The sequence below is a fragment of the Paroedura picta genome, chromosome 1, assembly GCF_049243985.1.
Source record: "Paroedura picta isolate Pp20150507F chromosome 1, Ppicta_v3.0, whole genome shotgun sequence".
Lineage (NCBI taxonomy): Eukaryota > Metazoa > Chordata > Lepidosauria > Squamata > Gekkonidae > Paroedura > Paroedura picta.
This window is the reverse complement of record NC_135369.1, coordinates 5,625,284-5,641,106: the sequence shown is the minus strand read 5'-3', so window position 1 is coordinate 5,641,106 and position 15,823 is coordinate 5,625,284. Positions and strand designations below refer to the sequence as shown.

Genomic DNA, 15,823 nt, shown 5'->3' with positions numbered 1-15,823 from the left:
TCTCCTTCTCCCCCCCCCCCACCCCAGGAACTTGTACTGCCAGTTAGTCAGTTACATATCCCAGGAATCTTTTTGCAGGATTAGAAGAACAAGCAGCATTGGTCTTTATACCCTGCTTTTCACAGCTCGGAGGAGTCTCCTGGCAGCTTACAATCGCCTTCCTTTCCTCTCCAGGGTTTCTTCCGGCGCAGCCAGCAAGGCAACGTGACGTACTCTTGCACCCGCCAGCAGAACTGCCAGATCGACCGGACCAGCCGGAACCGGTGCCAACACTGCCGCTTGCAGAAATGCCTCAGTCTGGGCATGTCCCGGGACGGTGAGCTCTCAGGGGCCCTGGGAGGAAGCGGTGGGGGGTCGAGAAGGTCGGGGCCGTCTGATTGGTGCAAACGCCGGAATGGGGGCGGGCAGAAGGGGAGGCGGAGGCTGATGGGTAACGGCCCCCGGATTTTCTAGAAAACGCTGTGTACATACAAGTCGGATTAACTTTATGAATTCGGTATTTAAAAGGTTTAATGAATTAAAGGGGAATGAAGACAGAGAGAAGGGGGGGGCAGTGAAATGTGTGCCTCCCAATTGTCCCCCAGGGTGGTATTTGGCCTTGTTTCTTGTAGGAAAGAGATGACTGGGAGGGGGCATGAGAGAGGTCTATAAAATCATGCGTGGGGAGGAGAGAATTGACCAAGAGAAATTTTTCTCCCTCTCCCAAAACGCTAGAAATTTTGGGCATCCGAGGAAGCGGATGGGCAGTAGGTTCATGATTGGACAAAAGGAGACACTACTTTACAGACTGAGTGATTCACATACGGAATCTGCTGCTAGAGGGTGTTGTGATGGCCACAGGGATGGGCAACTTTAAAAGGGGATCAGAGAGATTCATGGAGGACAGCCAGCCATGGTGACTGAGGGGAACCTCCACATTCAGAGGCACTAATCCTCGAACCCAGAGCAAGGAGGCAACATCAGGGGAAGACTTCGACCTCTGTACTCTGTAGTTAGCGTTCCAGAGGAACCGGCTGGCCAATGTGTAAGGCAGGATGCTGGGCAAGATGGCCCCATGGTCTGATTCAGCAGGGCTCTTCTGACACTCTTCTCTTGTGCTTGTGTGAACTGGGGACACTTTCCTTCCTTCCTTCCTTCCTTCCTTCCTTCCTTCCTTCCTTCCTTCCTTCCTTCCTTCCTTCCTTCCTTCCTTCCTTCCTTCCTTCCTTCCTTTAACCCTGGACTGATCTTCCTTCCTTCCTTCCTTCCTTCCTTCCTTCCCAGTCCACTTCCAATCTCCTTCCTTCCTTCCTTCCTTCCTTCCTTCCTTCCTTCCTTCCTTCCTTCCTTCCTTCCTTCCTTCCTTCCTTCCATCCTTCCTTCCTTCCTAACTGTCCTATTCTTCTCCTTCCTTCCCCTGAGCCCTATTCTTTTCCTTCCTTCCTTCCTTCCTTCCTTCCTTCCTTCCTTCCTTCCTTCCTTCCTTTAACCCTGGACTGATCTTCCTTCCTTCCTTCCTTCCTTCCTTCCCAGTCCACTTCCAATCTCCTTCCTTCCTTCCTTCCTTCCTTCCTTCCTTCCTTCCTTCCTTCCTTCCTTCCTTCCTTCCTTCCTTCCTTCCTTCCTAAGTGTCCTATTCTTCTCCTTCCTTCCCCTGAGCCCTATTCTTTTCCTTCCTTCCTTCCTTCCTTCCTTCCTTCCTTCCTTTAACCCTGGACTGATCTTCCTTCCTTCCTTCCTTCCTTCCTTCCTTCCTTCCCAGTCCACTTCCAATCTCCTTCCTTCCTTCCTTCCTTCCTTCCTTCCTTCCTTCCTTCCTTCCTTCCTTCCTTCCTTCCTTCCTTCCTTCCTTCCTTCCTTCCTTCCTTTAACCCTGGACTGATCTTCCTTCCTTCCTTCCTTCCTTCCTTCCTTCCCAGTCCACTTCCAATCTCCTTCCTTCCTTCCTTCCTTCCTTCCTTCCTTCCTTCCTTCCTTCCTTCCTTCCTTCCTTCCTTCCTTCCATCCTTCCTTCCTAACTGTCCTATTCTTCTCCTTCCTTCCCCTGAGCCCTATTCTTTTCCTTCCTTCCTTCCTTCCTTCCTTCCTTCCTTCCTTCCTTTAACCCTGGACTGATCTTCCTTCCTTCCTTCCTTCCTTCCTTCCCAGTCCACTTCCAATCTCCTTCCTTCCTTCCTTCCTTCCTTCCTTCCTTCCTTCCTTCCTTCCTTCCTTCCTTCCTTCCTTCCTTCCTTCCTTCCTTCCTTCCTAAGTGTCCTATTCTTCTCCTTCCTTCCCCTGAGCCCTATTCTTTTCCTTCCTTCCTTCCTTCCTTCCTTCCTTCCTTTAACCCTGGACTGATCTTCCTTCCTTCCTTCCTTCCTTCCTTCCCAGTCCACTTCCAATCTCCTTCCTTCCTTCCTTCCTTCCTTCCTTCCTTCCTTCCTTCCTTCCTTCCTTCCTTCCTTTAACCCTGGACTGATCTTCCTTCCTTCCTTCCTTCCTTCCTTCCTTCCTTCCCAGTCCACTTCCAATCTCCTTCCTTCCTTCCTTCCTTCCTTCCTTCCTTCCTTCCTTCCTTCCATCCTTCCTTCCTAACTGTCCTATTCTTCTCCTTCCTTCCCCTGAGCCCTATTCTTTTCCTTCCTTCCTTCCTTCCTTCCTTCCTTCCTTCCTTCCTTTAACCCTGGACTGATCTTCCTTCCTTCCTTCCTTCCTTCCTTCCTTCCCAGTCCACTTCCAATCTCCTTCCTTCCTTCCTTCCTTCCTTCCTTCCTTCCTTCCTTCCTTCCTTCCTTCCTTTAACCCTGGACTGATCTTCCTTCCTTCCTTCCTTCCTTCCTTCCTTCCCAGTCCACTTCCAATCTCCTTCCTTCCTTCCTTCCTTCCTTCCTTCCTTCCTTCCTTCCTTCCTTCCATCCTTCCTTCCTAACTGTCCTATTCTTCTCCTTCCTTCCCCTGAGCCCTATTCTTTTCCTTCCTTCCTTCCTTCCTTCCTTCCTTCCTTCCTTCCTTCCTTCCTTTAACCCTGGACTGATCTTCCTTCCTTCCTTCCTTCCTTCCCAGTCCACTTCCAATCTCCTTCCTTCCTTCCTTCCTTCCTTCCTTCCTTCCTTCCTTCCTTCCTTCCTTCCTTCCTAAGTGTCCTATTCTTCTCCTTCCTTCCCCTGAGCCCTATTCTTTTCCTTCCTTCCTTCCTTCCTTCCTTCCTTCCTTCCTTCCTTCCTTCCTTCCTTCCTTTAACCCTGGACTGATCTTCCTTCCTTCCTTCCTTCCTTCCTTCCTTCCTTCCCAGTCCACTTCCAATCTCCTTCCTTCCTTCCTTCCTTCCTTCCTTCCTTCCTTCCTTCCTTCCTTCCTTCCTTCCTTCCTTCCTTTAACCCTGGACTGATCTTCCTTCCTTCCTTCCTTCCTTCCTTCCCAGTCCACTTCCAATCTCCTTCCTTCCTTCCTTCCTTCCTTCCTTCCTTCCTTCCTTCCTTCCTTCCTTCCTTCCTTCCTTCCTTCCTTTAACCCTGGACTGATCTTCCTTCCTTCCTTCCATCCTTCCTTCCTAACTGTCCTATTCTTCTCCTTCCTTCCCCTGAGCCCTATTCTTTTCCTTCCTTCCTTCCTTCCTTCCTTCCTTCCTTCCTTCCTTTAACCCTGGACTGATCTTCCTTCCTTCCTTCCTTCCTTCCTTCCCAGTCCACTTCCAATCTCCTTCCTTCCTTCCTTCCTTCCTTCCTTCCTTCCTTCCTTCCTTCCTTCCTTCCTTCCTTCCTTCCTTCCTTCCTTCCTAAGTGTCCTATTCTTCTCCTTCCATCCCCTGAGCCCTATTCTTTTCCTTCCTTCCTTCCTTCCTTCCTTCCTTCCTTCCTTCCTTCCTTTAACCCTGGACTGATCTTCCTTCCTTCCTTCCTTCCTTCCTTCCCAGTCCACTTCCAATCTCCTTCCTTCCTTCCTTCCTTCCTTCCTTCCTTCCTTCCTTCCTTCCTTCCTTCCTTCCTTCCTTCCTTCCTTCCTTTAACCCTGGACTGATCTTCCTTCCTTCCTTCCTTCCTTCCTTCCTTCCTTCCTTCCTTCCCAGTCCACTTCCAATCTCCTTCCTTCCTTCCTTCCTTCCTTCCTTCCTTCCTTCCTTCCTTCCATCCTTCCTTCCTAACTGTCCTATTCTTCTCCTTCCTTCCCCTGAGCCCTATTCTTTTCCTTCCTTCCTTCCTTCCTTCCTTCCTTCCTTCCTTCCTTCCTTCCTTCCTTTAACCCTGGACTGATCTTCCTTCCTTCCTTCCTTCCTTCCTTCCCAGTCCACTTCCAATCTCCTTCCTTCCTTCCTTCCTTCCTTCCTTCCTTCCTTCCTTCCTTCCTTCCTTCCTTCCTTCCTTTAACCCTGGACTGATCTTCCTTCCTTCCTTCCTTCCTTCCCAGTCCACTTCCAATCTCCTTCCTTCCTTCCTTCCTTCCTTCCTTCCTTCCTTCCTTCCATCCTTCCTTCCTAACTGTCCTATTCTTCTCCTTCCTTCCCCTGAGCCCTATTCTTTTCCTTCCTTCCTTCCTTCCTTCCTTCCTTTAACCCTGGACTGATCTTCCTTCCTTCCTTCCTTCCTTCCTTCCCAGTCCACTTCCAATCTCCTTCCTTCCTTCCTTCCTTCCTTCCTTCCTTCCTTCCTTCCTTCCTTCCTTCCTTCCTTTAACCCTGGACTGATCTTCCTTCCTTCCTTCCTTCCTTCCTTCCCAGTCCACTTCCAATCTCCTTCCTTCCTTCCTTCCTTCCTTCCTTCCTTCCTTCCTTCCTTCCTTCCTTCCTTCCTTCCTTCCTTCCTTCCTTCCTTCCATCCTTCCTTCCTTCCTAACTGTCCTATTCTTCTCCTTCCTTCCCCTGAGCCCTATTCTTTTCCTTCCTTCCTTCCTTCCTTCCTTCCTTCCTTCCTTCCTTCCTTCCTTCCTTCCTTTAACCCTGGACTGATCTTCCTTCCTTCCTTCCTTCCTTCCTTCCTTCCCAGTCCACTTCCAATCTCCTTCCTTCCTTCCTTCCTTCCTTCCTTCCTTCCTTCCTTCCTTCCTTCCTTCCTTCCTTCCTAAGTGTCCTATTCTTCTCCTTCCTTCCCCTGAGCCCTATTCTTTTCCTTCCTTCCTTCCTTCCTTCCTTCCTTCCTTCCTTTAACCCTGGACTGATCTTCCTTCCTTCCTTCCTTCCTTCCTTCCTTCCCAGTCCACTTCCAATCTCCTTCCTTCCTTCCTTCCTTCCTTCCTTCCTTCCTTCCTTCCTTCCTTCCTTCCTTCCTTTAACCCTGGACTGATCTTCCTTCCTTCCTTCCTTCCTTCCTTCCTTCCTTCCCAGTCCACTTCCAATCTCCTTCCTTCCTTCCTTCCTTCCTTCCTTCCTTCCTTCCATCCTTCCTTCCTAACTGTCCTATTCTTCTCCTTCCTTCCCCTGAGCCCTATTCTTTTCCTTCCTTCCTTCCTTCCTTCCTTCCTTCCTTCCTTCCTTCCTTCCTTTAACCCTGGACTGATCTTCCTTCCTTCCTTCCTTCCTTCCTTCCCAGTCCACTTCCAATCTCCTTCCTTCCTTCCTTCCTTCCTTCCTTCCTTCCTTCCTTCCTTCCTTCCTTCCTTCCTTCCTTCCTTCCTTCCTTTAACCCTGGACTGATCTTCCTTCCTTCCTTCCTTCCTTCCCAGTCCACTTCCAATCTCCTTCCTTCCTTCCTTCCTTCCTTCCTTCCTTCCTTCCTTCCTTCCTTCCTTCCTTCCTTCCTTCCTTCCATCCTTCCTTCCTAACTGTCCTATTCTTCTCCTTCCTTCCCCTGAGCCCTATTCTTTTCCTTCCTTCCTTCCTTCCTTCCTTCCTTCCTTCCTTCCTTCCTTCCTTCCTTTAACCCTGGACTGATCTTCCTTCCTTCCTTCCTTCCTTCCTTCCCAGTCCACTTCCAATCTCCTTCCTTCCTTCCTTCCTTCCTTCCTTCCTTCCTTCCTTCCTTCCTTCCTTCCTTCCTTCCTTCCTTCCTTCCTTTAACCCTGGACTGATCTTCCTTCCTTCCTTCCTTCCTTCCTTCCCAGTCCACTTCCAATCTCCTTCCTTCCTTCCTTCCTTCCTTCCTTCCTTCCTTCCTTCCTTCCTTCCTTCCTTCCATCCTTCCTTCCTAACTGTCCTATTCTTCTCCTTCCTTCCCCTGAGCCCTATTCTTTTCCTTCCTTCCTTCCTTCCTTCCTTCCTTCCTTCCTTCCTTCCTTCCTTCCTTCCTTCCTTCCTTCCTTCCTTCCTTCCTTCCTTTAACCCTGGACTGATCTTCCTTCCTTCCTTCCTTCCTTCCTTCCTTCCTTCCCAGTCCACTTCCAATCTCCTTCCTTCCTTCCTTCCTTCCTTCCTTCCTTCCTTCCTTCCTTCCTTCCTTCCTTCCTAAGTGTCCTATTCTTCTCCTTCCTTCCCCTGAGCCCTATTCTTTTCCTTCCTTTCTTCCCAGTCTACTTCCAATCTCCTTCCTTCCTTCCTTCCTTCCTTCCTTCCTTCCTTCCTTCCTTCCTTCCTTCCTTCCTTCCTTCCTTCCTTCCTTCCTTCCTTCCTTCCTTCTCTATCCATCTTTTTCTCTTTCCTTTCTTCCTTATTTATTTATATATATCTTTCTTTCCTTCCTTCCCTCCTTATGTATTTATCACACAATGAATGAGTGAGTGAGTGAGTGAGTGAATGAGTGAATGAATGAATGAATGAATGAATGAATGAATGAATGAATGAATGAATGGTGTGATTTATATTTTGTCACTTCCATTCCAATGGCTCATAGCGGGTCACAAATTCCCCCATCAAAACCCATTCACCCCATTAAAATACAATAACACGGTAAAATAAAGTAGCGAACAACCCGATAAAACAACAACCTAATAACCCACTACAGGGGAGGGAGAGGGAGGCCCTGGCCAACAACCACCCAGGTGCCGGCACTTTCTCCCGATCTGAACTTCCTCCTCTCTGCCTCCCCAGCCGTCAAGTTTGGCCGCATGTCCAAGAAGCAGCGGGACAGCCTCCACGCCGAGGTGCAGAAGCAGCTCCAGCAGCAGGCCCAGGGGGGCGAGGCGGGGGCTTCGGCCTACTCCCTGGGCGTGGCCAACGGGCAGCTGAAGCTGGCCCCCTCCCCGGATCTGCTGGAGGCTTCGGCCTGCTCCACCGGCTTGCTGAACGGGCAGGCCCGCCTCAGCCAGTCCCCGGAGGAGACGATGGGGCTGACCTACGCGAACGGGCTGGGCAAGGGCCACAGCCTCCTGAGTGAGGACCTGCGGGCCCCCTTTGCCAAGGAGTACGGCCCCGAGCGCCTCAAGATGGAAGGCCGGGGGAGCGTCTTTTACGGCCTGGGGACGCAGACGTCGCCGGATCTCTTGCGGACGGAGGTCAATGGGGTCAAGAGGACTGCGGGAAGCACGGTCAGCAGTGAGAGCCTCGACTTCTACACCACCCCCAGCTTCACGAGCCTCCTGGAGTCCCCCAACTCCTCCTTGACCGAAATTGGTGAGTGGACCCCCCGGGAGCGGGCGGAGCTCGGCCAAGGGACTATTTTTTTTTATAGCCCCCCCTTTCCAGTTGGCTCAAGGCAGGTAACAGCCAGGCGCAGACAAGTCGTAAGGTTACACGGATTGTTGTTAAGTGTTTTAAATTGAAATATATTCATTATGTTATAAAACCGTAGAGAGACTCGTGGTTCTTTCGTGGAATGAATAACAATCCTCTCGCAAAGTGCACACCTGCGTGTTAGATCCTGCAAGGGGAATTGTGGGGGATTTGAATATTTTAGCAAGAGGATGGATTATGTCATCTTTTGACCAATGTTTACGGGGTCTAGATTGACCCAGGAGATCCCTTCCAACTCTAGGATTCTGTGATTTTAAATTCCGTCTAAACCTCCGGAAGAAGTTCCAGACAGTCAGAGCGGTTCCTCGGTGGAAAAGGTTTCCTTGGGAGGTGGTGGGTTCTCCATCTTTTGAGATTGTTAAACAGAGGCTGGAGAGCCATCTGACGGAGAGGCTGATTCTGTGAAGATCCAAGGGAGTGGCAGGTGACAGTGGATAAGCGAGAGGGTTGTGAGTGTCCTGTACAGTGCAGGGGGTTGGACTAGATGACCCAGGAGGTCCCTTCCAACTCTAGGATTCTGTGATTTTAAATTCTGTCTAAACCTCCAGAAGTTCCAGACAGTCAGAGCGGTTCCTCAGTGGAAAAGGCTTCCTCAGGAGGTGGTGGGTTCTCCATCTTTTGAGATTTTTAAACAGAGGCTGGAGAGCCATCTGACGGAGAGGCTGATTCTGTGAAGGCTCAAGGGGGTGGCAGGTGACAGTGGATGAGCGAGAGGGCTGTGAGTGTCCTGCACAGTGCAGGGGGTTGGACTAGATGACCCAGGAGGTCCCTTCCAACTCTAGGATTCTATGATTCTACTTTCTCAACATGAAAACCCTCCATGACCTGTTTTCCTCGTTGCCTTCCTCAGAGCATCTCACCCAGAATGTCCTCAAGTCCTACCGGGAGACCTGCCAGTTGCGTCTGGAGGACCTCCAGCTACGGCGCTGGGAAGTGTTCACGCGGGAAGAAGTCGGGAGCTACCAGAAGAAGGTGAGAGCCCCTTCGCCCTCGTCAGGAGGGGCTGGGTGGGAAGGGCTCCGAGGCCGACACCCGGCTGGCGAACTCTCAGTCCGTGAATCGAGCAGCCAAATCCACACACGTTTGCTTTAAAGGAAAACAGAAAAGAGCAAAACACCAGGAGCACCTTAAAGGCAGAAAAAATCTGTGGGCGGGGGTGAGCTTTCATGAATCACGGAGGCTTCAGTCCAAGATTAATGTCTACTTCCTGGTATCTAATGAACGGGAGCTTTGATTCTCGAAAGATCTCGCCCCCGAAATCTTGTTGGCCTTCAAGGTGCCCCTGACCTTGAATCTCGCTTTTCTACTGCGGATCAACACGGCCTTCAAATGGGAAATTCAGCCTTTGCTTTGGGAAGAACCTCCAGGTTTGAAGAAGAAGAAGAGTTGGTTTTTATACCCCGCTTTTCACTACCTGAAGGAGTCTCAAAGCGGACACGTTGTGAGCTGGACGGGGCTGAGAGAGCTCTGACAGAACTGTGCTGGTCCAAGGTCGCCCAGCAGGACTCGTGACTGAGGGGCTCACAACCACCTACCCTTCCTCTCCCGGCCACGGACACCCTGGGAGATAGGCGAGACTGAGAGTTCTGAGAGAACTGTGTCCATGGTCGCCCAGCAGGCATTTACGTGTTCAGTGGGGCTGAGAGAGCTCTGAGAGAACAGCTCTAACAGGACTCTGACTAGCCCAAGGTCACCCAACTAGCTGCCTGCGGAGGTGTGGAGACTCGAACCCGTTTCTCCAGATCGGAGGCTGCCACTCTTAACCACGACACCACGCTGGCTTTCCTTCCGGTGGGACTCTTTTCCTTCACCCCTGGCCATCGTAGGGACCTTGATTTATGGTGCTTTCTAAAAAATTAAAATTTTTGTCAACGGCAAAAATCGGATGACGGGGAGACGGGGAAAAATGCACTTTCATCTCAGCCCCTTGTGCAAGGCCATTAAGTAATGAGAACCTCTCTCGTTCTCCCTGGAATTGCTAAAGAGTGACTCAGACTGGCAGACGGAGCCAATTCCCTGCCAAGCGTCTGCCTTGAGAACATCGGGATGGAGAGTTTTTGGCTCAGAGGGTGCGCTGGGGGGGCGGGGGTGGGGAGAGAAATATATCTGTGGATGGACGCCAGGGCTTGGACCTCCGGCTTAGCTGTCTTCTCGTTAGGACAGGCGGTCTCAACTTTCTTACCACCGAGATACCCCTGAAACGTTCTTCAGGCTTCCAGAAACCCCAGAAGTGGCACAATTGTCCAAAATATGGCTGGGAAGCAGAGCTGTGGACATGCCCACCCAGGGCCTCTCCCCTTCTCAATCCCTTCAGGCCCATCATTGGCCATTTGAGGGGGTCAACATGAGCATATATAGTCATAGATAAGTGTAAAGTTCTGCATCTGGGTCAGAAAAATGAAAAGCATGCCTACTGGATGGGGGATACGCTTCTAGGTAACACTGTGTGTGAACGAGACCTTGGGGTACTTGTGGATTGTAAACTAAACATGAGCAGGCAGTGTGATGCAGCGGTAAAAAAGGCAAATGCCATTTTGGGCTGTATCAACGGGGGCATCACATCAAAATCACAAGATGTCATGGTCCCATTGTATACGGCACTGGTCAGACCACACCTGGAGTCCTGTGTACAGTTCTGGAGGCCTCACTTCAAGAAGGACGTCGATAAAATTGAAAGGGTACAGAGGAGAGCGACGAAGATGATCTGGGGCCAAGGGACCAAGCCCTATGAAGATAGGTTGAGGGACTTGGGAATGTTCAGCCTGGAGAAAAGGAGGTTGAGAGGGGACATGATAGCCCTCTTTAAGTATTTGAAAGGTTGTCACTTGGAGGAGGGCAGGATGCTGTTTCTGTTGGCTGCAGAGGAGAGGACACGCAGTAATGGGTTTAACCTTCAAGTACAACGATATAGGCTAGATATCAGAAAAAAGATTTTCACAGTCAGAGTAGTTCAGCAGTGGAATAGGCTGCCTAAGGAGGTGGTGAGCTCCCCCTCACTGGCAGTCTTCAAGCAAAGGTTGGATGCTCACTTTTCTTGGATGCTTTAGGATGCTTAGGGCTGATCCTCCGTTGAGCAGGGGGTTGGACTAGATGGCCTGTATGGCCCCTTCCAACTCTATGATTCTGTGATTCTATTATTCTAATCATAGAGAGAACAACTCTGCTCCATCCTCTACATGGCAGCCTCTTAAATACGGTTATCAGATCCCCTCTTAGTCACTTCCTCTCCAGGCTAAACAGACCAAGCTCCCCCAACCTTTCCTCCTACGTCTTGGTCTCCAAACCCCTCACCATCTTTGTTGCCCTCCTCTGGACACGCTCCAGTTTGTCTGCATCCCTCTTCCACTGGGGTGCCCAAAACTGAACACAGTAAAATGTTGAACAGATTTTAAAAATATATGAAAGATTAACCTTTCAGGGCTGTCAGGAAACCCCAGGGTTTCAGGAAACCGTGGTTGAGAAAGCCTGGGTTAGAGTAATATAAGAAGAATAAGAATAAGAATTTTGTTCTTATCACTTTCCCTTCCCTGAGCAGCAAACAGGGGGCGGGGGGCAGGGGGGACAACAGGTCTTAAACACCACACAGCGTCGGCAGGTTTAAAACAGTCAAGCGTCCGTTAAATAATTTAGCTTTTAAAAGCTTTAAAAGCTGGGTATCCACAATTAGAAATTTGTATCCTGAGGGCGCCAACCATGCGGAGAAATCTTCCTTTTTGATGGATGGATTTCCAGATAGAGGGATTGTTGGTATTCTTTCCTGGCTTCAACTATAGTTTGGGCAGAAGAGTTCTGGCTTACAGGCCCTCCGGATCTGCTGAAGGTGCCATCATCTTGTATCTGTAGCCCTTCCTTTGCACACAGAAGGTTCCGGGTTCCAATCATGGCATTTCCAGTGGGAGTTAGGAGAGAGAGCTGATTTTTTGTACCCTGCTTTTTACTATCCGAAGGCACCACAAAGTGGCTTATAAACAGACACGGAATCGGGGTCACTGTGGGTGAGCAGGTAGTTCTGAGATTCCTGCATTCTGCGGGGGGTTCGACTAGATGACCTTTGGGGTCCCTTCCAGCTCCATGACTGTATGATTCTACCCTTCCGCTCCCCACAACAGGCAGCCTGTGAGGTAGGTGGGGTGGAGAGAGCTCTGACAGAACTGGGATTGGCCCAAGGCCACCCGGCTTTCTGCATGGGGAGGAGGGGTGGGGAATCGAACCCGGTTCTCCAGATGAGAGGCCGCTGCCCTTCCTCAGGACACCTCGCTTGCTCACTAGCTGAGGAAGATCTCTGACGTCAGACTGCTGAGTCCTTCTACCGGCTGGCCTAGACAGTTCATGCAGAAATCCTACAGGAGAGGCCAATGTGAGAAAAGGATCTAGGAGTCTTAGTAGACCATACATTGAACATGAGTCAGCAGTGTGACTCGGTGGCTAAAAAGGCAAATGGGATTTTGGGCTGTATCAAACGGAGTATCGTGTCCAGATCACGGGAGGTGATGATACCGCTTTACTCTGCTCTGGTTCGGCCTCACTTGGAGTCCTGGGTTCAGCTTTGGGCACCCCAGTTGAAGAGGGATGTAGACAAACTGGAGCGTGTCCAGAGGAGGGCAACAAAGAGGGTGAGGGGTTTGGAGACCAAGACGTATGTAGCCTGGAGAGGAGGTGACTGAGAGGGGATCTGATAACCATCTTCAAGTATTTATAAGGCTGCCATGTAGAGGATGGAGCAGAGTTGTTCTCTCTTACCCCAGAGGGATGGACAATCCAATGGGATGAAAGTTCCTGACAGTTAGAGCGGTTCCTCAGTGGAACAAGCTTCCTCGGGAGGTGGTGGGTTCTCCGTCTTTGGAGATTTTTAAACAGAGACTGCATAGTCATCTGACAGAGAGGCTGATTCTGTGAAGGCTTAAGAGGGTGGCAGGTGACAGTGGATGAGCGATAGGGTGGTGAGTGTCCTGCACAGTGCAGGGGGTTGGACTAGATGACCCAAGAGGTCCCAACTCTATGATTCTATGACTCTATGATTCAGTGGCTCCGTGGCCCACTCTTCACTGACCCAACCTTGTTTTGTTTCTCTCTCTCTCTCTTGCCCAGTCCATGGAGGAGATGTGGGAGCGCTGCGCCTGCCGTATCACGGAAGCCATCCAGTACGTGGTGGAGTTCGCCAAGCGGATGGGCAGCTTCATGGATCTGTGCCAAAACGATCAAATCGTGCTTCTCAAAGCAGGTAAGGACTAATCCCGACAGGAAGACATGGGAAGGAGAACATTCAGGCTTTGCAGCCAGCTACAAAGTGAGGGGCTGTGGTATTGCAACTACAGACGTGATTCCCCAGCGTGGCGCCCGGGGGCACCGTGGCCCCTGCCACCACTTTCTTTGGCTCTCAGCAAGCTTTTCAGGAAGTGGGTGGGGCCATGGTCAGCAGGTGGGGCTTGTTAATGGCGCCTGTCATTCAAACAAAAACGATTTCCCACTGGTAGATGAGCAGGACTGGGGAGGGGCTTTCCTTAGCGACTGTGTAGTTCCGTTCCCCTTTCAGGTTCGGTTTCTTCCCAGGGGGTATTTGGAGGGAGGGGCTTCATCAAGCTCCGCCTCCAGAGGCGGTCCTTTTGGCTCTGGGGTGGTAGCCGTTTTTCAGTGGCGCCTTCCTGCCCCTCTCAGAGACCTAAAGGTTCCTTCCGGTCCATCCTTGAAACATATTTTCCTGTAGGAAGTAGAAAAGAGACAGAGTCCAAAATTTGTGGACAGGGAGGAGCTTTCAGGTACCCCAAGAAGTGGGCCATGACTCATGAAAGCTCGTCCCCTGCCACAAATTTGCTACATCTTTAAGGTGATTTCGGTTCTTTTTTTACTTTGTATAGGAAAAGCTGTTTCAAGGAGGGAGCGGAAGGAATCATGTATACACTTTTTTTAATCTTTGGGGGTTGCTTCCCCCACCCCAACCATCAGTTTGCACCAGGGAGAGACACTGGCTCAGTGGTAGAAGAAATGCTTGGCATGTAGAAGGTACCAGGATCGATCCCCGGGCTCTCCCAGTAAAAGGACCGGTCAGCTAGTAACATAAAAGATTTCCTGAGATTCCAGATCCCTGCCAGTCTTAGCTGACATCAGGGCTGATTCTGCACTTCGTTTGTTTTTTTCCGTTGTGGACCCTGCTGAATTCAGATCAATTTGAACTCGGGTCTTCCTCTATCCCCCCTCCCCTAATTGAAACAGGAAGTGTTCTGCATTTGATTGGGGAAGCTCAGAAGGGGGGAGGGGAGCCAAGTGCAGCAGGAGTATTTTTCTTTCTTTTCTTGAAGGTGGCGGGGAGAGGATTGGAGACAGCAGAGGAGGGGGAATAAATCCAAGAGGCAAATCTCTGCTGAGCGAAGTTAGGGCTTCTGGAGCGCAGTCACTTTAAGGGAAGCCTTACAACTGGGAACCAGGAAGTCTTTGAACTGTCGCCCTGGCCAATCAGGGAAGACTGCTTTGCTCCGAGGCACGGAGAAGGGAGTTAATTCGCAAAAAACAGAAATCTGCACACTTACTGATGGTGATTTTCCAAATATTGAGGGTTATATCCACTGCTGGATATCACGAGGGAAAGGTAGGGTCACTCCGGATCAATCATGCATGTTGCAGAGGGAAAATTTAAAGTGCCCCAAATCAAAATGGAAATCGAATTCAGTGTAGACGGGAGGGATTCATCCGAACTGGGAGTGGGTAAAAAGCCTCGTGCAGACTACACCCAGGTCTGATTTGGTATCAAGCGGTTGCATGTGTCCGTGTGTTCGCCCAGGTGCCATGGAAGTGGTTTTGGTGAGAATGTGTCGTGCCTTCAATTCCGAAAACCGGACAGTGTTCTTCGAAGGCAAATTCGCAGGACCGGAGCTCTTCAAATCCCTTGGTATGACAACGTCACATCCCCTTAGGACAGTTCGATGGGGAAAGACCTGGTAGGGTCCAGAAGGATAAATTAGTAAAATTCTTCCTATGCAGCACGAGAGAGGGGGGAGTGCCCTTAGAAACAAGTGAAAAAGGGGAGAAACCTAAAGGTCCCCCACAAAAGACCCACAGAAATTGTCACTGTCAAAGTTTATCTAAAAGAATAACAAAACCAGGTGTTTGGTGAGAATATTCACTGCATATTCCAGAACTTTCACAAGCGGTTATATGTTCTCAAAAAAACAGCAACAATTCTCCCTATAATACAGGTTTTGAAACAATCCGAAATGGGGTTCGTAGCCAGCCCCCTTTTTTATTTTATTTATTTTATATTTTGGGATTTCTAAACGGCCCCTGTTCAAAAATGTCGCCCACCACCCACCACCAGGCAGCATTTTACTCCAGCCAGCTTGGTGTAGTGGTTAGGAGCCTGGACTTCTAATCCGGCGAGCCAGGTTTGATTCCCCTCTCCCCCACGTACAGCCAGTCACAGTTCTGATAGCAGTTCTCTCAGAGCTTTCAAAGAGCAGTTCTCTCAGAGCAGTTCTCTCAGAGCTTTCTCAGCCTCACCTCCCTCCTCCCTGTTGTGGGGAGAGGAAAGGGAAGGCGACTGTACGCCGCTTTAAAACTCCTTCGGTTAGAGAAAAGCGGCATATAAGGACCAACTCCTCCTCCCCTCCCCCTAGTTTATACCGTTATACCGCTTTGAAAGCCTAGAAGTAAGATCTCTCGTTAACTTCTGTTTCTTCTGTTTCTTTTTCCTCCGAACAGGATGCAGCGAATTGATCAACTCCATTTTTGACTTTGCAAACAATCTCTGTTCTTTGCACTTCTCCGAGAACGAAATTGCCCTTTTCACGGCACTGGTGCTTATTAATTCAAGTAAGAAACATTCCTGGAGCATGTTGATCATTTGTCCTGTTAGAGCTGCTCCTTGGAGGGTCTCTCTTTGAGTCTCCTTCATCGGCGTCGCGAACTTACGGACCTGCCGTTAGAAATGTTGTCAGAGTGGCATTTCGGTCTGGGTTCTCGATTTAAATCGATATCCTTGCCGAATATTAAGAATATCCATATTAAGAATGTTAATATTAAATCCTTGCTGAATATTGAGAATCCGCATGATAACCTTTAGACCAGGGGTAGTCGACCTGTGGTCCTCCAGATGTCCGTGGACTACAGTTCCCATGAGCCCCTGCCAGCGTTTGACTACCCCTGGCTTAGAATGTTAAACTTCGTGCAAGACCTGCACGAGCAATGTCATCTAGGCCAGGGGTAGTCGACCTGTGGTCCTCCAGATGTCCGTGGACTACAGTTCCCATGAGCCCCTGCCAGCGTTTGACTACC

At 50.1% G+C, this 15,823-nt stretch overlaps 1 protein-coding gene across 2 annotated transcripts in view; it reads left to right on the top strand.

Annotated features, from left to right (window-relative positions):
- Positions 1-15,823, top strand: part of RORC (RAR related orphan receptor C) — a 95,544-nt gene that overhangs the window by 74,349 nt on the left and 5,372 nt on the right. For both annotated transcript variants that reach the window (XM_077321924.1, XM_077322012.1), the window contains 6 exons: positions 175-316; positions 6,917-7,438; positions 8,409-8,530; positions 12,647-12,779; positions 14,334-14,441; positions 15,251-15,361. In XM_077321924.1, coding sequence (XP_077178039.1) covers positions 175-316; positions 6,917-7,438; positions 8,409-8,530; positions 12,647-12,779; positions 14,334-14,441; positions 15,251-15,361 — 1,138 coding nt within the window. The remainder of the gene's footprint in view (positions 1-174; positions 317-6,916; positions 7,439-8,408; positions 8,531-12,646; positions 12,780-14,333; positions 14,442-15,250; positions 15,362-15,823) is intronic.